This window comes from Oncorhynchus masou, chromosome 15, assembly GCF_036934945.1.
Source record: "Oncorhynchus masou masou isolate Uvic2021 chromosome 15, UVic_Omas_1.1, whole genome shotgun sequence".
Lineage (NCBI taxonomy): Eukaryota > Metazoa > Chordata > Actinopteri > Salmoniformes > Salmonidae > Oncorhynchus > Oncorhynchus masou.
Window position 1 is genome coordinate 3,162,415 of NC_088226.1, and position 23,654 is coordinate 3,186,068.

A 23,654-nucleotide genomic window follows, 5' to 3' on the forward strand; every position below is an offset into this window, starting at 1 on the left:
TCCACTCTCTCTCCTACCTCTCTCTCCTACCTCCCTCTCTCCTACCTCTCTCTCCTACCTCCCTCTCTCCTACCTCTCTCTCTCTATCCTACCTCTCTCTCCTACCTCTCTCTCCTACCTCTCTCTCTCCTACCTCTCTCTCTCCTACCTCTCTCTCTCCTACCTCTCTCTCGTACCTCTCTCTCTCGTACCTCTCTCTCTCGTACCTCTCTCTCTCGTACCTCTCTCTCTCTCCTACCTCTCTCTCTCTCCTACCTCTCTCTCTCCTACCTCTCTCTCGCCTACCTCTCTCTCTCTCTCCTACCTCTCTCTCTCTTGTACCTCTCTCTCTCCTACCTCTCTCTCTCTCATACCTCTCTCTCTCCTATCTCTCTCTCTCTTGTACCTCTCTCTCTCCTACCTCTCTCTCGTACCTCTCTCTCTCTTGTACCTCTCTCTCCTACCTCTCTCTCTCGTACCTCTCTCTCTCACCTCTCTCTCTCCTACCTCTCTCTCCTCTCTCTCCTACCTCTCTCTCGTACCTCTCTCTCGTACCTCTCTCTCTCGTACCTCTCTCTCTCGTACCTCTCTCTCTCTCTCCTACCACCTCTCTCTCTCCTACCACTCTCTCTCTCCTACCTCTCTCTCTCTTGTACCTCTCTCTCTCCTACCTCTCTCTCTCTCCTACCTCTCTCTCTCCTACCTCTCTCTCTCCTACCTCTCTCTCTCTTGTACCTCTCTCCTACCTGTCTCTCTCCTATCTCTCTCTCTGGTACCTCTCTCTCCTACCTCTCTCTCTCCTACCTCTCTCTCTGGTACCTCTCTCTCCTACCTCTCTCTCCTACCTCTCTCTCTCCTACCTCTCTCTCCCTCTCTCTTACCACTCTCTCCTACCTCTCTCTCTCCTACCTCTCTAACTCTCTCTCTCTCTCGTACCTCTCTCTCATACCTCTCTCTCCTACCTCTCTCTCTCTTGTACCTCTCTCTCTCCTACCTTCTCTCTCCTACCTCCCCTCTCCTCCCTCTCTCCTACCTCTCTCCTCTCCTACCTCTCTCTCTCTCTCTCTCTTGTACCTCTCTCTCCTACCTCTCTCTCTCGTACCTCTCTCTCCTACCTCTCTCTCTCCTACCTCTCTCTCTCTCCTACCTCTCTCTCTACTACCTCTCTCTCTACTACCTCTCTCCTACCCTCTCTCTCCTCCTCTCTCTCATACCTCTCTCTCGTACCTCTCTCTCTCCTACCTCTCTCTCCACACCTCTCTCTCTCCTACCTCTCTCTCTCCTACCTCTCTCTCTCATACCTCTCTCTCTCATACCTCTCTCTCTCCTTCCACTCTCTCTCCCTCTCCTCCTACCTCTCTCTCTCCTACCTCTCTCCCACCTCCCTCTCTCCTCCCCTCCTCTCTCTCTATCCCACCTCTCTCTATCCTACCTCTCTCTATCCTACCTCTCCCTACCTCTCTCTCCTACCTCTCTCTCCTACCTCTCTCTCGTACCTCTCTCTCTCGTACCTCTCTCTCTCGTACCTCTCTCTCTCGTACCTCTCTCTCTCTCCTACCTCTCTCTCTCCTACCTCTCTCTCGTACCTCTCTCTCGCCTACCTCTCTCTCTCTCCTACCTCTCTCTCTCTTGTACCTCTCTCTCTTCTCCCACTCTCTCTCTCATACCTCTCTCTCCTATCTCTCTCTCTCTTGTACCTCTCTCTCTCCTACCTCTCTCTCGTACCTCTCTCTCTCCTACCTCTCTCCTACCTCTCTCTCTTGTACCTCTCTCTCTCACCTCTCTCTCTCCTACCTCTCTCTCCACCTCTCTCGTACCTCTCTCTCGTACCTCTCTCTCACCTCTCTCTCTCTGTACTCTCTCTCTCTCGTACCTCTCTCTCTCCTACCACTCTCTCTCCTCCCTCTCTCTCTCTTGTACCTCCCTCTCTCCCACTCCTCTCCCACCTCTCTCTCCTACCTCTCTCCTACCTCTCTCGTACCTCTCTCTCTTGTACCTCTCTCTCCTACCCTCTCTCTCGTACCTCCTCTCTCTCTCACCTCTCTCTCCCTACCTCTCTCTCTCCTACCTCTCTCTCGTACCTCTCTCTCGTACCTCTTTCGTACCTCTCTCTCTCGTACCTCTCTCTCTCTCTACCACTCTCTCTCCTCCCCTCTCTCTCTCCTACCACTCTCTCTCTCACCACCACTCTCTCTCTTGTACCTCCCTCTCTCCTACCTCTCTCTCTCTCTACCTCTTGTCTCCCACTCTCTCTCTCTCTCTCTCTCTTGTACCTCTCTCTCTACCTCTCTCTCTCTCCTACCCTCTCTCTCGTACCCTCTCTCTCTCCTACCTCTCTCTCTCCTACCTCTCTCTCCTACCTCTCTCTCTCTACCTCTCTCTCCCACCTCTCTCTCTCCTACCTCTCTCTCTCTACCTCTCTCTCTCATACCTCTCTCTCCTACCTCTCTCTCTCTCGTACCTCTCTCTCCTACCTCTCTCTCCTATCTCTCCTACCTCTCTCTCGTACCTCTCTCTCTCTCGTACCTCTCTCTCTCTCATACCTCTCTCTCTCCTACCTCTCTCTCTCTCTACCTCTCTCTCACCTCTCTCTCCCACTCTCTCCCACTCTCTCTCTCCACCTCTCTCTCGTACCTCTCTCTCTACCTCTCTCTCTCTCCTACCTCTCTCTCTCTACCACCTCTCTCCTACCTCTCTCTCCTCCCACCCCCTCCCACTCTCTCTCTCCCCTCTCTCTCTCTCCCACCTCTCTCTCTTGTACCCCTCTCTCCCACCTCCCTCTCTCGTACCTCTCTCTCTCTCCTCTCTCTCTCTCTCGTACCTCTCTCTCTCTCGTACCTCTCTCTCCTACCTCTCTCTCTCCTACCTCTCTCTCTCTCCTACCTCTCTCTCTCTCTCCTACCTCTCTCTCTCTCTTGTACCTCACTCTCCTACCTCTCTCTCTCGTACCTCTCTCTCCTACCTCTCTCTCTCCTACCTCTCTCTCTCCTACCTCTCTCTCGTACCCTCTCTCTCGTACCTCTCTCTGACCCTCTCTCCCTCTCCCACCTCTCTCCCACCTTTCTCTCTTCTCTCTCTCTCTCTCTCTCTCTCTCTCTCTCTCTCCTACCTCTCTCTCTCTCTCTCTCATACCTCTCCATACCTCTCTCTCCCTACCTCTCTCTCTCTCTGTACCCTCTCTCTCCTACCTCTCTCTCCTACCTCTCTCTCTCCTACCTCTCTCTCTCCTACCTCTCTCTACCTCTCTCCCACCTCTCTCTCTCTCTTGTACCTCTCTCCTACCTCTCTCTCTCCTACCTGTCTCTCTCCTACCTGTCTCTCTGGTACCTCTCTCTCCTACCTCTCTCTCTCCTACCTCTCTCTCTCCTACCTCTCTCTCTCCTACCTCTCTCTCTGGTACCTCTCTCTCTGGTACCTCTCTCTCTCCTACCTCTCTATCTCCTACCTCTCTCTCTCCTACCTCTCTCTCTCCTACCTCTCTCTCTCGTACCTCTCTCTCTCGTACCTCTCTCTCGTACCTCTCTCTCTCGTACCTCTCTCTCTCGTACCTCTCTCTCTCATACCTCTCTCTCTCTACCTCTCTCTCCTACCTCTCTCTCTCTCTTGTACCTCTCTCTCTCCTACCTCCCTCTCTCCTACCTCTCTCCTACCTCTCTCTCTCTCCTACCTCTCTCTCTCTCTCTTGTACCTCTCTCTCCTACCTCTCTCTCTCTCTCCTACCTCTCTCTCCCTCTCTCTTCCCTCTCTCTCCTACCTCTCTCTCTCCTATCTCCTCTCTCCCTCTCCTACTCTCTCTCTCTTGTACCTCTCTCTCTCCTACCTCTCTCTCCTACCTCCCTCTCTCCTACCTCTCTCTCTCTTGTACCTCTCTCTCTCCTACCTCTCTCTCTCCTACCTCTCTCTCTCGTACCTCTCTCTCTCCTACCTCTCTCTCTCTCGTACCTCTCTCTCTCGTACCTCTCTCTCCTACCCCTCTCTCTCGTACCTCTCTCTCTCGTACCTCTCTCTCCTACCACTCTCTCTCCTACCTCCCTCTCTCCTACCTCCCTCTCTCCTACCTCTCCTCTCTCTCTCCTACCTCTCTCTCTCTCTCTCCTACCTCTCTCTCTCTCCTACCTCTCTCTCTCTCCTACCTCTCTCTCTCTCCCCTCTCTCTCTCTCCTACTCTCTCTCTCCTACCTCTCTTTCCTACCTCTCTCTCCGACCTCTCTCCCCCTCTCCTACCTCTCTCCTCTCCTCTCTTTTCTCTCTCCTAACTCTCTCTCTCTCTCTCCTACCTCTCTCTCTCATACCTCTCTCATCTCTCCATACCTCTATCTCTCTCTCTCCTACCTCTCTCTCCTATCTCTCTCTCTCTCTTGTACCTCTCTCTCCCCTCTCTCTCTCTCTCTACCTCTCTCTCCTACCTCTCTCCTCCCACCTCTCTCTCTCTCTCTCTCTCTCTCTCCCTACCTCTCTCTCTCTCCCACTCTCCTCTCTACCTCTCTCCTACCTCTCTCTCTCCACCTCTCTCTCTCCACCTCTCTCTCTTCTACCTCTCTCTCTCCTACCCACTCTCTCTCTCTCTCTCTCTCTATCTCTCTCTCTTGTACCTCTCTCTCCGTACCCTCTCTCTCCTACTCTCTCTCTCTCGTACCTCTCTCTCTACCTCTCTCTCTCTCTCTCTCCTACCTCCTCTCTCTCTCCTCCTACCTCTCTCTCCTACCTCTCTCCTATCTCTCTCTCCCTCTCTCCTACCTCTCTCTCTCTACCTCTCTCTCTCCTACCTCTCTCTCTCTCGTACCTCTCTCTCCTACCTCTCTCTCTCCTACCTCTCTCTCCTACCTCTCTCTCTCCCACCTCTCTCTCCCCCCCTCTCCCACCTCTCTCTCTCTACCTCTCTCTCTCCTACCTCTCTCCTCCTCTCTCTCCTACCTCTCTCTCTCTTGTACCTCTCTCTCTCCTCTCTCTCTCTCTCTCTCCTACCCTCTCTCTCTTGTACCTCTCTCTCTCCCCTCTCTCTCTCCCACCTCTCTCTCCCTACCTCTCTCTCTCCACCTCTCTCTCTCTTGTACCTCCTCTCTCTCCCACCTCTCTCTCCTACCTCTCTCTCTCTCTCTCTCTCTCCTCTTCCCTCTCTCTACCCTGCACCTCTCTCTCCTACCTCTCTCTCTCTCCTACCTCTCTCTCCTACCTCTCTCTCAGACCCTCTCTCCTACCTCCTCTCTCTCCTACCTCTCTCTCTCCACCTCTCTCTCTCTCTCTCTCTCTCTCTCTCTCCTACCTCTCTCTCGTACCTCTCTCTCCTACCTCTCTCTCTCTCCACCTCTCTCCGTACCTCTCTCTCCGTACCTCTCTCTCTACCTCTCTCTCTCCTACCTCTCTCTCTCGTACCTCTCTCTCTCGTACCTCTCTCTCTCTCTCTCTCTCCCACCTCTCTCTCTCCTGTACCTCTCTCTCCACCTCCTCTCTACCTCTCCTACCTCTCTCTCTCTACCTCTCTCTCTCTCTCTCTCTCCTACCTCTCTCTCTCCTACCTCTCTCTCTCGTACCCTCTCTCTCCTACCTCTCTCTCTCCCACCTCTCTCTCCTACCTCTCTCTCTCATACCCTCTCTCTCTGTACCCTCTCTCTCTCTCTCTCTCTCTTGATACCTCTCTCTCTCCTACCCTCTCTCTCCTCTACCTCTCTCTCTCTCCTCCTCTCTCTCTCTCTCTCTCCTACCCTCTCTCTCTCCCACCTCTCTCTCTCTCTTGTACCTCTCTCTCTCCCCTCTCTCTCTCCCTCCCTCTCTCTCTACCTCTCTCTCTCCTACCTCTCTCTCTCTCTACCTCTCTCTCTCTCCCACCTCTCTCTCGTACCTCTCTCTCCTACACTCTCCTCTCCTACCCTCTCTCTCTCTCTCTCCTACCTCTCTCTCTCTCTCTCTCTCCTACCTCTCTCCTACCTCTCTCTCTCGTACCTCTCTCTCCTACCTCTCTCTCTCCCTACCTCTCTCTCTCGTACCTCTCTCTCTCCTACCTCTCTCTCTCCGTACCTCTCTCTCTCTCTCTCTCTCCTCTCTCTCCTACCTCTCTCTCTCTACCCTCTCTCTCCTCCCACCTCTCTCACCCTCTCTCCTACCTCTCTCTCCCACCACCTCTCTCTCTCTCTCTGTACCTCTCTCTCTACCTCTCTCTCTACCTCTCTCTCTCTGTACCCTCTCTCTCTGTACCTCTCTCTCTCCTACCTCTCACCTCTCCTACCTCTCTCCCCTCTCTCTCTCTACTCTCTCTCTCTCCTCTCTCTCTCTCTACCTCTCTCTCTCTACCTCTCTCTCGTACCCCTCTCTCTCGTACCTCTCTCTCCCCAGCCTCTCTCTCGTACCTCTCTCTCAGACTCCTACCTCTCTCTCTCCTACCTCTCTCTCTCTTGTACCTCTCTCTCTCCTACCTCTCTCCTACCTCTCTCTCCCACCTCTCTCTCTCCTACTCCCTCTCTCCTACCTCTCTCTCCTACCTCTCCCTCTACCTCTCGTACCTCTCTCTCTCCTACCTCTCTCTCTACACTCTACCTCTCTCGCACCTCTCTCTCCCGTACCTCTCTCTCTCGTACCTCTCTCTCCGTACCTCTCTCTCTCGTACCTCTCTCTCTCCTACTCTCTCTCTTGTACTCCTCTCTCCTACCCTCTCTCTCGTACCTCTCTCTCCCACTCTCTCTCCCACCCTCTCTCCGTACCTCTCTCGTACCCTCTCTCTCCGTACCTCTCTCTCACCTCTCTCTCGTCCCTCTCTCTCTCTCTACCTCTCTCTCTCTCTCCCTCTCTCTCTCCTACCTCTCTCTCTCCCCTCTCTCTCCCACCACTCTCTCTCTCCTACCTCTCTCTCTCCTACCTCTCTCTCCACCTCTCTCTCTCTCTCTCCCACCTCTCTCTCTCCTACTCTCTCTTGTACCTCTCTCTCTCCTACCTCTCTCTCTCCTGTCCCTCTCTCCCACTCTCTCTCTCGTACCTCTCTCTCTCTCCTCTCTCTCCCACTCTCTCACCTCTCCTCTCCTCCCACTCTCTCTCGTACCCTCTCTCTCCCACTCTCTCTCCCACTCTCTCTCTCTTCCTCTCTCTCTCTGTACCTCTCTCTCTCTCTCTCCTACCTCTCTCTCTCTCCTACCTCTCTCTCTCTCACTTACCTCTCTCTCTCTCCTACCTCTCTCTCTCCCACTCCTCTCCCTCTCTCTCCTCTCCTACTCTCTCTCTCCCACCTCTCTCTCTCCTACCCTCTCTCTCCCTCTCTCTCTCCTACCTCTCTCTCCTACCTCTCTCTCCTACCTCTCTCTCCTACCTCTCTCTCCCTCTCCTACCTCACCCTCTCCCTCTCTCTCTCCTACCTCTCTCTCTCTCTCTCTCGTACCTCTCTCCACCTCTCTCTACCTCTCTCTCTCGTACCTCTCTCTCTCTCTCTCTCGTACCTCTCTCTCTCCTACCTCTCTCGTACTCTCTCTCTCCCTCTCTCTCTGTACCTCTGTACCTCTCTCTCTCCCACCTCTCTACCTCCTCTCGTACCTCTCTCTCTACCTCTCTCTCTCCCTCTCTCTCTCTACTCTCTCTCGTACCTCTCTCTCTCGTACCTCTCTCTCTCCTACCTCTCTCTCTCTTGTACCTCTCTCTCTTGTACCCTCTCGTCTCTCTCTCTTGTACCTCTCTCTCCTACCTCTCTCTCTCGTACTCTCTCTCTCCTACCTCTCTCTCTCTACCTCTCTCTCTCTCCCACTCTCTCTCTCTACCTCTCTCTCTCTCTCCCACCTCTCTCTCCTCACCCTCTCTCCCGTACCTCTCTCTCGTACCTCTCTCTCGTACCTCTCTCTACCTCTCTCTCTATTCCTCTCTCTCTCATACCCTCTCTCTCTCTCCTACTCTCTCTCTCGTACCTCTCTCTCCCTACCACTCTCTCTCTCTTGTACCTCTCTCTCTCCCACCTCTCTCTCCTACCTCTCTCTCTCCCACCTCTCTCTCTCTCTCTCTCGTACCTCTCCTACCTCTCTCTCTCTCCTACCTCTCTCTCTCTCCTACCTCTCTCTCTCTCCTCCCACTCTCTCTCTCCTACCTCTCTCTCCTCTCTCTCCCTACCTCTCTCATACCTCTCTCTCTCCTACCTCCTCTCTCTCTCTACCCTCTCTCTCGTACCTCCTCTCTCGTACCTCTCTCTCTCCCACCTCTCTCTCTACCCTCTCTCTCCCCTCTCTCTCTCCCACCTCTCTCTCTCTCGTCCTCTCTCTCTCTCCTACTCTCTCTCTCTCCCTCCTCTCCCACTCTCTCTCTCCTACCTCTCTCTCCTACCTCTCTCTCTCCTACCTCTCTCCCACCTCTCTCTCCCACCTCTCTCTCAGACCTCTCTCTCTCTCCTACCTCTCTCTCTCTCCCACCTCTCTCTCTCTCTCTCTCCCACCTCTCTCCCACTCTCCCAGACCTCTCTCTCCCACCTCTCTCTCTCTACCTCTCTCTCTCTCTCTACCTCTCTGTACCTCTCTCTCCTACCTCTCTCTCCCACCTCTCTCTCTCCCCTACCTCTCTCTCTCTCTCTCCTCTCCCTCTCCTCTCCTCTCTCTCTCTCCTACCTCTCTCTCTCCCACCTCTCTCTCTCCCACTCTCTCTCTCTACCTCTCTCTCCTCCCTCTCCTCTCACCTCTCTCTCTCGTACCTCTCTCTCTCCACCTCTCTCCTACCTCCTCTCCTCTCTCTCTCTCTCCTCTCTCTACTCCCCTCTCTCTCTCCCACCTCTCTCTCTCCCACCTCTCTCTCTCCTACTCTCTCTCTCGTACCTCTCTCTCTTGTACCTCTCTCTCCCACCTCTCTCCCTCTCTCTCTCGTACCTCTCTCTCCTACCTCTCTCTCTCTACCTCTCTCCCTCTCTCCTCTCTCTCTCCACCTCTCTCTCGTACCTCTCTCTCTCCTCTCTCTCCTACCTCTCTCTCTCACCTCTCTCTCCTACCTCTCTCTCTCTACCTCTCTCTCCTACCTCTCTCTCTCCCACCTCTCTCTCTCCCTCTCTCCTCTCTCTCTCTCCTACCTCTCTCCCACTCTCCCGTACCTCTCTCTCCTACCTCTCTCTCCGTACCTCTCTCTCTCTACTCTCTCTCTCTCTCCTACCTCTCTCTCTCTTGTACCCTCTCTCTCTCGTACCTCTCTCTCCTACTCTCAGACCTCTCTCGTACCCTCTCTCTCGTACCCTCTCTCTCTGTACCTCTCTCTCCCACCTCTCTCTCTCAGACCTCTCTACCTCTCCCCCACCTCTCTCTCTCTTGTACCCTCTCTCTCTCTACCTCTCTCTCTCCCACCTCTCTCTCTCCCTCTCTCCCACCTCCCACCCTCTCTCCCACTCTCCTCCCACCTCTCTCTCTCTACCCTCTCTCTCTACTCCCCTCTCCTACCTCTCTCTCCCACTCCCCTCTCTCCCACTCCTCTCTCTCTCTCCCACCTCTCTCTCTCCCTCTCTCTCTCTCTCCTACCTCTCTCTCTCTCTACCTCTCTCTCTACCTCCCTCTCTCTCCTACCTCTCTCTCCAGACCTCTCTCTCTCTCTCTCTACCTCTCTCTCTCTCTCTCTCTCTCTCTCTACCTCTCTCTCCCACTCTCTCTCTCCTACCTCTCTCCCACCTCTCTCTCCTACCTCTCTCTCTCTCCCTCTCTCTCCCTCCCACCTCTCTTACCTCTCTCTCCTACCTCTCTCTCTCTACCTCTCTCTCCACCTCTCTCTCTCCCTACCTCTCTCTCTCTACCTCTCTCTCCTACCTCTCTCTCTTGTACCTCTCTCTCTCCCACCTCTCTCTCTCCCACACTCTCTCTCCTACCTCTCTCTCCACCTCTCTCTCCCACCTCTCTCTCTACCTCTCTCTCTCTCCTACCTCTCCCACTCCCTCTCTCTCCTCTCCTCCACCTCTCTCTCTCTCTACCTCTCTCTCTCCCACCCTCTCTCTCTCCCACCTCTCTCCCACTACCTCCCTCCCTCTCCTCCCTCTCTCCTACCTCTCTCTCTACCTCTCTCTCCCACTCTCTCTCTCTCCGTACCCTCCTCTCTCCTACCTCTCTCTCCACCTCTCTCTCTCCTACCTCTCTCTCTACCTCTCTCTCTCTCTCTACCTCTCTCTCTCTCTCTCTCTCTCCCACTCTCTCTCTCCTCCTCTCTCTCTCTCTTACCTCTCTCTCTCCTACCTCTCTCTCCCCACCTCTCTCTCCCACCCTCTCTCCCCACCTCTCCTCCCACTCCCTCTCTCTCCACCTCTCTCTCTCTCCTACCTCTCTCTCTCTCCTCCCCACCTCTCTCTCTCCACCTCTCTCTCACCTCTCTCTCTCCCACTCTCTCTCTCTCCCACCTCTCTCTCTCCCACCTCTCTCCCTCTCTATCTCTCTCTCTCTCCGTACTCTCTCTCCCACCTCTCTCTCGTACCCTCTCTCCCACCTCTCTCTCTACCCTCTCTCTCTCTCTCTCTCTCTCCCCTACCTCTCTCTCTTGTACCTCTCTCTCTCTCTACCTCTCTCCTACCTCTCTCTCCTCTCTCCTACCCTCTCTCTCTCTCTCTCCCATACCTCTCTCTCTCTCTACCTCTCTCTCTCACTCCCCTCTCTCCTACCTGTCTCTCTCCTACCTCTCTCTCTCCTCTCTCTCTCCCACCTCTCTCTCCACCTCTCTCTCTCTCTCCTACCTCTCTCTCTCCCTCCCACCTCTCTCTCCCACCACTCTCTCTCCCTCTCTCTCTCTCCCACCCTCTCTCTCTCCTCCAACCTCTCTCCTACCTCTCTCTCCTCCTACCTCTCTCTCTCTCTCTGTACCTCTCTCCCTACCTCTCTCTCTCCTACCTCTCTCTCTCTCCTACCTCTCTCTCTCCCTACCTCTCTCTCTTGTACCTCTCTCTCTCCCACTCTCTCCCATCTCCTCTCTCTCCTACCTCTCTCTCTCCTACCCTCTCTCTCCCACCTCTCTCTCTCTACCTCCTCTCTCTCTCTACCCTCTCTCTCCTACCCTCTCTCCTACCTCTCTCTCCCACCTCTCTCTCCCACTCTCTCTCTCTCCTCCTACCTCTCTCTCTCTCTCCCACTCCTCTCTCTCTCTACCTCTCTCTCCCACTCTCTCTCCCACCTCTCTCTCTCCCTCTCTCTCTCTCGTACCTCTCTCTCTCTCCTCTCTCTCCCACTCTCTCTCTCTACCTCTCTCTCTACCTCTCTCTCTCCTCTCCTCTCTCCCACCTCTCTCTCCCACTCTCCTCTCTCCTCTCCCACCTCTCTCCTCTCTCGCACCTCTCTCTCCTACCTCCTCTCTCTCTCCCTCCCCCTCTCTCTCTCTCCCACCTCTCCCACCTCTCTCCTACCTCTCTCTCTCCTACCTCCCTCTCCCACCTCTCCTCCTACCCTCTCTCTCTCCCCACCTCTCTCTCCCACCTCTCTCTCCTACTCTCTCTCTCCCACTCCTCTCTCTACCTCTCTCTCTCCTACCTCTCTCTCTACCCTCTCTCTCCTCTCTCTCTACCTCTCTCACCTCTCTCTCTACCTCTCTCTCTCACCTCTCTCTCCCACCTCTCTCTCTCCTACCTCTCTCTCCATACTCCCTCTCAGACCTCTCTCTCTCTCTCCTACTCTCTCTCCCTACCTCTCTCTACCACCCTCTCTCTCCACTCCTCTCCACCTCTCTCTCTTGTACCTCTCTCTCATACCTCCCTCCCCACTCTCTCTCCCACTCCCTCTCTCTCCCACCTCCCTCTCCTCCCTCTCTCCCCACCTCTCTCTCTCTACCTCTCTCTCTCGTACCTCTCTCTCCCACCTCTCTCTCTCCCACCACTCTCTCTCTCTCTCCTACCTCTCTCCCACCTCTCTCTCTCTCCTACCTCTCTCTCCCACCTCTCTCTCTCCACCTCTCTCTCTCCTACCTCTCTCTCTCCTCTCCTCTCTCTCACCTCTCTCTCTCTACTCTCCTCTCTCCTACCTCTCTCCGTACCTCTCTCTCCCACCACTCTCTCTCTGTACCTCTCTCCTCTCCTCTCTCTCCCACACCTCTCTCTCTCCTACCTCTCTCACCTCTCTCTCCACCTCCTCTCCACCTCCTCTCTGACCTCCTCCCACCTCTCTCCCACTCCTCCTCTCTCCCACTCTCTCTCTCTTGTACCTCTCTCTCTCCACTCCCTCTCTCTACCTCTCTCAGACCTACCTCACCACTCTCTCTCTCTCTCCCGCACTCTCTCTCTCCCACCTCTCTCTCTCTCGTACACCTCTCTCTCTCCTCTCTCACCTCTCTCCCACTCTCTCTCCCTCTCTGTACCTCTCTCCCACCTCTCTCTCTCCCACCTCTCTCTCCCACCCACTCTCTCCCTCTCTCTCTCCCACCTCTCTCTCCCACCCTCCCCCTACCTCTCTCCCACCTCTCTCCTCTCTCCTACCTCTCCCACTCTCTCTATACCTCTCTCTCCCACTCTCTCTCTCCCTACCTCTCTCCTACCTCTCTCTCTACCTCATACCTCTCTCTCCTACCTCTCTCTCTGTACCCCTCTCCCCTCCTCTCTCTCCCACCTCTCTCTCCCACCCTCTCTCTCCTACCTCTCTCTCTCCTACCTCTCTCTCACCTCTCTCTCCTACTCTCTCTCTCTCCCACCTCTCTCTCTCTCCCTCTCTCTCTCTCTCTCCTCCCCTCTCTCTCTCCTACCCTCTCTCCTACCTCTCTCTCCCTACCACTCTCTCCACCACCTCCTCTCCTCTCTCTCTTGTCGTACCTCTCTCTCCACCTCTCTCTCTCTCCTCCCACTCTCTCTCACCTCTCTCTCTCCCACCTCTCTCTCTCCCACTCTCTCTCTCTCTCTCCTCCCACCTCTCTCTCCTACCCTCTCTCCCACCCTCTCTCCCTCCCACCCTCTCTCTCTCTCTCTCTCCACCTCTCTCTCCTACCCTCTCTCTCGTACCTCTCTCTCTCCTACCTCTCTCTCTCCTACCTCTCTCTCTCCTACCTCTCTCCTCTCTCCCACCTCTCTCTCCCACCTCCTCTCTCTCTCTCTGACCTCTCTCTCCTCCCACCTCTCTCCTACCTCTCTCTCTCACCTCTCTCTCCTCCCCTCTCCCACCTCTCTCACCACCTCTCTCCATACCCTCTCTATCTCTCTCCCACCTCTCTCTCCCACCTCTCTCTCTCCTACCTCTCTCTCCCACCTCTCTCTCCTCTCTCTCCCACCTCTCTCTCCTTGTACCTCTCTCTCCTACCTCTCTCTCCTACCTCTCTCCCACCTCTCTCCCACCTCTCTCTCTCCTACCTCTCTCTCCCACCGTACCTCTCTCTCCTACCTCTCTCTCTCGTACCTCTCTCTCTGTACCTCTCTCTCCTCTCCCACCTCTCTCTCCACCTTTCTCTCTTTTACCTCTCTCTCTCTCCACCTCTCTCTCCTCCCCTCTCTCTCATACCTCTCTCTCTCTCCCATCTCTCTCTCTCCCTCTCTCTCTTCTCTCCCACCTCTCTCCTCCTCTCTCTCTCTCCTCCTCTCTCTCCTACCCTCTCTCCCACCTCTCCCACTCTCTCTCCCACTCTCTCTCTCTTGTACCTCTCCTCCCACCTCTCTCTCCACCTGTCTCTCCCACCTGTCTCCTCCCTCCTCTCCTCCCACTCTCTCTCCCACTCTCTCTCTCCACCTCTCTCTCTCTCCCACTCTGGTACCTCTCTCTCTCTGGTACCTCTCTCCCCACCCTCTCTCTCCTACCTCTCTCTCTACCTCTCTCTCTCCCACTCTCTCTCTACCTCTCTCTCTCGTACCCTCTCTCTCCCACTCTCTCTCTCCCACCTCTCTCTCGTACTCTCTCTCCCACCTCTCTCTCTCTACCTCTCTCTCTCCACCCTCTCTCCTCCCCCTCTCTCCCACCTCTCTCTCCTCTCTCTCCTCTCTCTTGTACCTCTCTCTCTACCTCCTCTCTCCCACCTCTCCCACCCCTCTCCCACCTCTCTCCCTACCTCTCTCTCTTGCACCTCTCTCCCTACCTCTCTCTCTCCCACCTGTCTCTCCTACCTGTCTCTCTACCTCCCTCTGTACCTCTCTCTCTCCCACCTCTCTCTCCCACCTCTCTCTCTCCCCCTCTCCCACCTCTCTCTAACCTCTCACTCTTGTACCTCTCTCTCTCTCTCTCCCTCTCCTCTCTCTCCTACCTCCTCTCTCTCTCCCACCCTCTCTCTCTCCTCCCTCTCTCTCTCCTACCTCTCTCTCTACCTCTCTCTCTCCCACCTCCTCTCTCCCACCTCTCTCCCACCTCTCTCCCTCTCTCTCCCACCCTCTCTCCCACCTCTCTCCCTCTCCTCCCACCTCTCTCTCTCCTACCCCTCTACCTCCTCTCCTACCTCTCTCTCCTACCTCTCTCGTACCTCTCTCCTACCTCTCTCCCACCTCTCTCTCTCCCACCTCTCTCTCTCCTACCTCCTCTCCCACCTCTCTCTCTCCCACCTCTCTCTCTACCCCCCTCTCTCTCTACCTCTCTCTCCCACCTCTCTCTCTCCTCTACCTCTCTCTCGCACCTCTCTCTCTCCTACCTCTCTCTCTCCTACCTCTCTCTCTCGTACCTCTCTCTCTCGTACCTCTCTCTCCAGCACCTCTCTCTCCCACCCTCTCTCTTGTACCTCTCTCTCTCTCTCTACCTCCCCTCTCTCCTACCTCCTCTCCCACCTCTCTCTCTCACCTCCCCTCTCTCTCCCACTGTACTCTCTCTCTCTCCCTCTCCTCTCTCTTGTACCTCTCTCTCCCACCTCTCTCTCTCAGACCTCTCTCGTACAGACTCTCCCACCTCTCTCTCCCACCTCTCTCTCTCCCACCTCTCTCTCTCCCACCTCTCTCTCGTACCTCCTCTCACCTACCTCTCTCGTCTCTCTCATACCTCTCTCTCCCACCTCTCTCTCTCTCTACCCTAACCTCTCTCCTACTCTCTCCCACCTCTCTCTCCCACCTCTCTCTCCCACCTCTCTCCCACTCCTCTCTCTCTCGTACCTCTCTCTCTCCTCTCTCTCTGTACCCTCTCTCCCTCCTACCTCTCTCTCTGACCCCTCTCCCACCTCTCTCTCCCACCCCCTCTCTCCCACTCCCTCTCTCTCCCACCTCTCTCTCTCACTCCTCCACCCTCTCCGTACCTCTCTCTCTCGTACCCTCTCTCGACTCTCTCCCTCTCTCCCTCTCTCCCACCTCTCTCTCCTACCTCTCTCTCTCTCCTACTCTCTCTCTCTCCGTACCCTCTCTCCCTCTCCCACCTCCTCTCCCACTCTCTCTCTTGTACCCTCTCTCTCCTCTCCCACCTCTCTCTCTCCTCCCACCTCTCTCTCCCACCTCTCTCCCACCTCTCCTCTCTACCTCTCTCTCTCCTACCTCTCTCTCTCTCTACTCTCGTACCTCTCTCTCCCACCTCTCTCTCCCACCCTCTCTCTCCCACCTCTCTCTCTCTTCACCTCTCTCAGACCTCTCTCTCGTACCTCTCCTCTCACCCTCTCTCTCCCACCTCTCTCTCAGACTCTCTCCCTCCTCCTACCTGCACCTCTCTCTACCTCTCTCTCTTGTACCTCCCTCCCCTCCTCTCCTCCCACTCCCTCCTCCCACCTCTCATACCTCTCTCTCTCCCACCTCTCTCCCACCTCTCTCCCACCCCCTCTCTCTTGTACCTCTCTCTCCCCCTCTCTCCTACCTCTCTCTCGTACCTCTCTCGTACCTCTCTCTCTCAGACCTCCTCTCTCTACCTCTCTCTCTCGTACCCTCTCTCTCTACCTCTCTCTCTCTTGTACCACTCTCTCTCTTGTACCTCTCTCCCACCCTCTCCTACCTCTCCTCCCCCTCTCCCACCTCCTCCCACCTCCCACCTCTCTCCTCACCTCTCCCCTCTCTCTCTCTCTTGCACCTCTCCTCCTCTCTCTCTCCTCTCTCGTACCTCTCTCTCGTACACCTCTCTCTCATACCTCTCTCTCTCTACTCTCTCTCTCCTCTCCTACCCTCTCTCTCCTACCTCCCCTCTCCTATACCTCTCTCTCCTACCTCTCTCCCACCTCTCCTCTCTCTCTCTCTCTCTCTTGTACCCTCTCTCCACCTCTCTCTCTCCCTCTCTCGTACCTCTCTCTCTCTCTCCCTCTCTCTCTCCGTACCTCTCTCTCTCGTACCTCCCTCTCTCTCTCTCTCTCGTACCTCTCTCTCGTACCTCTCTCTCTCGTACCTCTCTCTCTCCTACCTCTCTCTCTCCTACCTCTCTCTCTCCTACCTCTCTCTCTTCTACCTCTCTCTCTCTTTCTCTTCTTCCTGCTGTCCCCTTTTTCCACTGCTTTTTTTAATGTATCCCATGTTATCGCTAAGTGTCTCTCCCCATCTCTCTCTGTCCTCTCTCTTAGTGACTATATCATCAAGGAGAAGACAGTGCTTCTGCAGAAAAAAGATAGTGAGGGTTTTGGCTTTGTGCTGAGAGGAGCCAAAGGTAAGGAAACACGTGCAATCAGCTGTTGATAGATAGACATTAAGACATACAGACAGGCCTTTAACAAACAGGCACACACACACACACACACAGATGAACACACTTGGACAGTCTCACTGTGCTGCATGGGCTTCATCAGTCTAGTTGTTACAGTGGTTATGACATAATGCTGGTTACCCCTCTGTTCTCTGTCTTCAGCTCAGACCCCCATCGAGGAGTTCACTCCCACCCCAGCCTTCCCAGCACTGCAGTACCTGGAGTCTGTCGACGAAGGAGGCGTGGCCTGGAGAGCCGGTCTGAGAATGGGAGACTTCCTCATTGAGGTGTGTGCTGCTAGGGCTGAAGTTGGATTCTTCACAATGACTGTTATTATGAAAAATCACCCTCTCTAACCAATTACATGGAGTTCTTCTTCCCCTCTATCCCCCCCCCCCACCCTCTCAGGTGAATGGTCAGAATGTGGTGAAGGTGGGACACAGGCAGGTGGTCAACATGATCAGGCAAGGTGGAAACGCCCTCATGGTCAAGGTTGTCATGGTGACACGCAACCCTGACATGGAGGATGGCCAGAGAAAGAAAAGTAAGAGACAACACAGGGTCTGGAACTACGGCAACGATGATGGCGACGAGGATGAGGATGAGGACGAGGATGATAATGCTTTCCTTTCTCCACAGTCCCCCAGCAGAGTAAAAGACTAAGCACTCCGGCCATCGCTCTCCGCTCTAAATCCATGACCTCAGAACTGGAGGAGATGGGTAAGACATGGGGGATAGGGGTTGGGTTCTGGGTAGAGACAGGAAAGACAAGGACAGAGGAGGAAGGAGACCAGGAACATACGGAGAGGGAAAGAGCATCTAGAAGGAATACAAAGGAATGTATAGCAGAGGGAGATCTAGGTCTGGAGATAGAAAGAGATGATGAGAAGAGAGATGATGAGAAGAGAAGGTGAAAGACAGGAGGGATGGGTAGAGCTTAAGATGCATGAAGGGAAAAAAGCGAGAGAGGCCTAAAAAACAAAAGAACCCAGAAAGAACCCACTGGGCACAGACGTCTGTTCCACGTTGGTTCACCGTAATGTCATTGAAATGATGTGTTGTTTCAGCCAGTGTGTGCCCATTGGGAAAGGAAAGGGGATACAAAGTCACAGAGAGGTGGGCTGTGATGGACAGAGGGAAGAAAAGGAGGGGAAGCAAGAGAGGCAGAGAAGTGACACTGTCATGTACTGTCTGAGTGTCCAGGGAAAGGTGTCAGAACCTTAATGGTGACAGCATTGTTAGGGTACCAACATGGATGAGAGTCTCAATGCATTTCACTGTTCTTTCAGAGGTTCCACACTGTCACTTCCAGCACCCCCACTACAGGTAACCCCTCAAACAATGACCCCACCCACCCCCTGATCCTTTTCACTGCGCGCCCTTTTACCCCTGCACCCCCCAGCCCTATAACCCCCGCACCCCCAGACCAGTCCCACGTCTCCACAAACACACCTACCCTGGCTGAGTGTGTTGTTGCCAGGGTAACACTGCAGGGGGTGGGTGTCACTCTGAGGGAGACTACTGTAGATGCTGCTGCGGTCTCCACTGAGCATGCTCACTTCGCCCATGATGATGATTTATGGGAGCAGATAATATGAGAGGCAAGCGGGAGCCTCTGAGTATTTCCTATCTGATCCTAGGTCAGATTCCAGCTCATTCCAACAGACTCCCACATGTCACTCTCCCTTACAAGCCAGTCTGCTGGGACATTACTCCTGTCCTCAATACACACGGCTTGTTATCTCCTCTAGTGCAGAGCCAGGATAAGATCCAGATGGTTGGGTAACTACTAGCTTACTGTACCCCTGACTATCCCCCCAACACCCCTCTCTGTTGTCCAAACCCCTGACTATCCCCCCATCACTCCTCTCTGTGGTCCAAACCCTGACTATCCCCCCATCACCCTTCTCTGTGGCCCAAACCCCTGACTATCCCCTCATCACCCCTCTCTGTGGTCCAAACCCCTGACTATCCCCCATCACCCTTCTCTGTGGTCCAAACCCCTGACTATCCCCTCATCACCCCTCTCTGTGGTCCAAACCCCTGACTATCCCCTCATCACCCCTCTCTGTGGTCCAAACCCCTGACTATCCCCCATCACCCTTCTCTGTGGTCCAAACCCCTGACTATCCCCTCATCACCCCTCTCTGTGGTCCAAACCCCTGACTATCCCCTCATCACCCCTCTCTGTGGTCCAAACCCCTGACTAACCCCTCATCACCCCTCTCTGTGGTCCAAACCCCTGACTATCCCCTCATCACCCCTCTCTGTGGTCCAAACCCCTGACTATCCCCCCAACACCCCTCTCTGTGGTCCAAACCCCTGACTATCCCCCAACACCCCTCTCTGTGGTCCAAACCCCTGACTATCCCCCCAACACCCCTCTCTGTGGTCCAAACCCCTGACTATCCCCCCAACACCCCTCTCTGTGGTCCAAACCCCTGACTATCCCCTCATCACCCCTCTCTGTGGTCCAAACCCCTGACTAACCCCTCATCACCCCTCTCTGTGGTCCAAACCCCTGACTAACCCCTCATCACCCCTCTCTGTGGTCCAAACCCCTGACTGACTGATTGACACACAGCATGAGCAGCCGCCCCACAGACCCCCCTGCCCTGCCCTGATCTCCCCCCACCTGTAAACCAATGATCACTACCCCTATAGTATGGAACATCCCAACCCTACACTACACTAATGTTGCAACCCCTCGTCCCACAACTACACCAACCTTAACGCTGTAATAGCAGTATATCTACTGTATAATCCCACACATACATGACCCCTGTCCAGGGTGATAATGCAACTATACTCTCCATATTTAATGTAGAACCATACAGTAGATATATTTGTTTCATTTAATCTTCATAAACAAACATGTCTTTTCATACAAAAGTCTGTCCTGCAACTGTTCTTTATGCATCAACTTCTGCTCCTCATTCCATATGCACATTCCCTAAAGGTTTCAGGAGCAGGATGTGTGAGGGAGTCATATCAGCCTGAGCCATATGCTTATTCTAATGCCATGAATGAATATAGCTACCTCTGACAATGCCCATTAAACTGTCTCACCTCTATGTTTGGTGCAGTGTCCCAGTTCACCTGGAGGTCACGCTGCACGATAGCACCAGCATCAACAGGGAAATGATATCACACACTTACCTGAGTCTTTCAGCGTAGTTTTAACAGCACGTTTCACTTCTAAAGCAGTAGCCAAGGCTAATGACAGTATGCTATCTTTCTTATTACTGGAAAGTTGTTCAACAGTTATTACACACACTGTTGTTTTCTAAACTGAATGATTTGGCATGTCTGAAATGAAATGACCCTAACATCATTCAGCTAACATTTAAGACATTTTAACAAAACACGTTCCTACCACTCACCACCTCTAAAAACGTGGTCCCCACAATACACAAGCTCACACAGTCACAGGGGTCTGTCTGAACCCCTCTCTAAACCTGTCTGTAGAACCCTGTGGTCTACTCATGCTCCACTACTCTCTAAACCTGTCTGTAGAACCCTGTGGTCTACTCACGCTCCACTACTTTCTAAACCTGTCTGTAGAACCCTGTGGTCTACTCATGCTCCACTACTTTCTAAACCTGTCTGTAGAACCCTGTGGTCTACTCATGCTCCACTACTCTCTAAACCTGTCTGTAGAACCCTGTGGTCTACTCATGCTCCACTACTCTCTAAACCTGTCTGTAGAACCCTGTGGTGTACTCATGCTCCACTACTCTCTAAACCTGTCTGTAGAACCCTGTGGTCTACTCACGCTCCACTACTTTCTAAACCTGTCTGTAGAACCCTGTGGTCTACTCACGCTCCACTACTTTCTAAACCTGTCTGTAGAACCCTGTGGTCTACTCACGCTCCACTACTCTCTAAACCTGTCTGTAGAACCCTGTGGTCTACTCACGCTCCACTACTCTCTAAACCCATCTGTAGAACCCTGTTGTCTACTCACGCTCCACTACTCTCTAAACCCGTCTAACCCTGTGGTCTTCTCACGCTCCACTACTCTCTAAACCTGTCTGTAGAACCCTGTGGTCTACTCACGCTCCACTACTTTCTAAACCTGTCTGTAGAACCCTGTGGTCTACTCACGCTCCACTACTTTCTAAACCTGTCTGTAGAACCCTGTGGTCTACTCACGCTCCACTACTCTCTAAACCTGTCTGTAGAACCCTGTGGTCTACTCACGCTCCACTACTCTCTAAACCTGTCTGTAGAACCCTGTGGTCTACTCACGCTCCACTACTCTCTAAACCTGTCTGTAGAACCCTGTGGTCAACTCACGCTCCACTACTCTCTAAACCTGTCTGTAGAACCCTGTGGTCTACTCACGCTCCACTACTCTCTAAACCCGTCTAACCCTGTGGTCTACTCACGCTCCACTACTCTCTAAACCCCGTCTGTAGAACCCTGTGGTCTACTCACGCTCCACTACTCTCTAAACCTGTCTGTAGAACCCTGTGGTCTACTCTAAACCGTCTCCACTACGCTCCACTACTCTAAACCTGTCTGTAGAACCCTGTGGTCTACTCACGCTCCACTACTTTCTAAACCTGTCTGTAGAACCCTGTGGTCTACTCACGCTCCACTACTCTCTCTCTAAACCGTCTGTATGCTCCACTACTCTCTAAACCCTGTGGTCTACTCATGCTCCACTACTCTCTAAACAGTCTGTAGAACCATGTGGTCTACTCACGCTCCACTACTCTCTAAACCCGTCTAACCCTGTGGTCTACTCACGCTCCACTACTCTCTAAACCCGTCTGTAGAACCCTGTGGTCTACTCACGCTCCACTACTCTCTAAACCTGTCTGTAGAACCCTGTGGTCTACTCACGCTCCACTACTCTCTAAACCCGTCTAACCCTGTGGTCTACTCACGCTCCACTACTCTCTAAACCCGTCTGTAGAACCCTGTGGTCACGCTCCACTACTCTAAACCTGTCTGTAGAACCCTGTGGTCTACTCACGCTCCACTACTCTCTAAACCCGTAGAACCCTGTGGTCTAAACCTCAGAACCCTGTGGTCTCCAACTCCACTACTCTAAACCCGTCTGTAGAACCCTGTGGTCTACTCACGCTCCACTACTCTCTAAACCTGTCTGTAGAACCCTGTGGTCTACTCTAAACCGCTCCACTACTCTCTAAACCCGTCTGTAGAACCCTGTGGTCTACTCACGCTCCACTACTCTCTAAACCCGTCTGTAGAACCCTATGGTCTACTCACGTGGTCTAGAACCCTGTGGTCTACTCATGGTCCACTACTCTCTAAACCAGTCTGTAGAACCATGTGGTCTACTCACGCTCCACTACTCTAAACCCCGTCTGTAGAACCCTGTGGTCTACTCACGCTCCACTACTCTCTAAACCCGTTTAACCCTGTGGTCTACTGACGCTCCACTACTCTCTAAACCCGTCTAACCCTGTGGTCTACTCATGGTCCACTACTCTCTAAACCAGTCTGTAGAACCATGTGGTCTACTCACGCTCCACTACTCTCTAAACCCGTCTAACCCTGTGGTCTTCTCACGCTCCACTACTCTCTAAACCCGTCTGTAGAACCCTGTGGTCTACTCACGCTCCACTACTCTCTAAACCCGTCTGTAGAACCCTGTGGTCTACTCACGCTCCACTACTCTCTAAACCCATCTAACCCTGTGGTCTACTCATGCTCCACTACTCTCTAAACCCGTCTGTAGAACCCTGTGGTCTACTCACGCTCCACTACTCTCTAAACCTGTCTGTAGAACCCTGTGGTCTACTCACGCTCCACTACTCTCTAAACCCGTCTAACCCTGTGGTCTACTCACGCTCCACTACTCTCTAAACCCGTCTGTAGAACCCTGTGGTCTACTCACGCTCCACTACTCTCTAAACCCGTCTGTAGAACCCTGTGGTCTACTCACGCTCCACTACTCTCTAAACCCGTCTGTAGAACCCTGTGGTCTACTCACGCTCCACTACTCTCTAAACCCGTCTGTAGAACCCTATGGTCTACTCACGCTCCACTACTCTCTAAACCCGTCTAACCCTGTGGTCTACTCATGGTCCACTACTCTCTAAACCAGTCTGTAGGACCATGTGGTCTACTCACGCTCCACTACACTCTAAACCCCGTCTGTAGAACCCTGTGGTCTACTCACGCTCCACTACTCTCTAAACCCGTTTAACCCTGTGGTCTACTCACGCTCCACTACTCTCTAAACCCGTCTAACCCTGTGGTCTACTCATGGTCCACTACTCTCTAAACCAGTCTGTAGAACCATGTGGTCTACTCACGCTCCACTACTCTCTAAACCCGTCTAACCCTGTGGTCTACTCACGCTCCACTACTCTCTAAACCCCGTCTGTAGAACCCTGTGGTCTACTCACGCTCCACTACTCTCTAAACCCGTCTGTAGAACCCTGTGGTCTACTCACGCTCCACTACTCTCTAAACCAGTCTGTAGAACCCTGTGGTCTACTCACGCTCCACTACTCTCTAAACCCGTCTGTAGAACCCTGTTGTCTACTCACGCTCCACTACTCCCTAAACCCGTCTGTAGAACCCTGTGGTCTACTCACGCCCCACTACTCTCTAAACCCGTCTGTTGAACCCTGTGGTCTACTCACGTTCCACTACTCTCTAAACCCCGTCTGTAGAACCCTGTGGTCTACTCACGCTCCACTACTCTCTAAACCTGTCTGTAGAACCCTGTGGTCTACTCACGCTCCACTACTCTCTAAACCCGTCTAACCCTGTGGTCTACTCACGCTCCACTACTCTCTAAACCCGTCTGTAGAACCCTGTGGTCTACTCACGCTCCACTACTCTCTAAACCCGTCTGTAGAACCCTGTGGTCTACTCACGCTCCACTACTCTCTAAACCCGTCTGTAGAACCCTGTGGTCTACTCACGTTCCACTACTCTCTAAACCCGTCTGTAGAACCCTGTGGTCTACTCACGCTCCACTACTCTCTAAACCCCATCTGTAGAACCCTGTTGTCTACTCACGTCCCACTACTCTCTAAACCCGTCTGTAGAACCCTGTGGTCTACTCACGCTCCACTACTCTCTAAACCCATCTGTAGAACCCTGTGGTCTACTCACGTTCCACTACTCTCTAAACCCGTCTGTAGAACCCTGTGGTCTACTCACGCCCCACTACTCTCTAAACCCGTCTGTAGAACCTTGTTGTCTACTCACGCTCCACTACTCTCTAAACCCATCTGTAGAACC

The 23,654-nt window shown here is 53.6% G+C and overlaps 1 protein-coding gene across 1 annotated transcript in view; it reads left to right on the forward strand.

The window, feature by feature from the left end:
• Positions 1–23,654, forward strand: part of LOC135555341 (SH3 and multiple ankyrin repeat domains protein 1-like) — a 148,315-nt gene that overhangs the window by 108,172 nt on the left and 16,489 nt on the right. Inside the window, 4 exon segments of the mRNA XM_064987684.1 lie at positions 16,303–16,385; positions 16,584–16,708; positions 16,830–16,965; positions 17,061–17,141. Coding sequence (XP_064843756.1) covers positions 16,303–16,385; positions 16,584–16,708; positions 16,830–16,965; positions 17,061–17,141 — 425 coding nt within the window.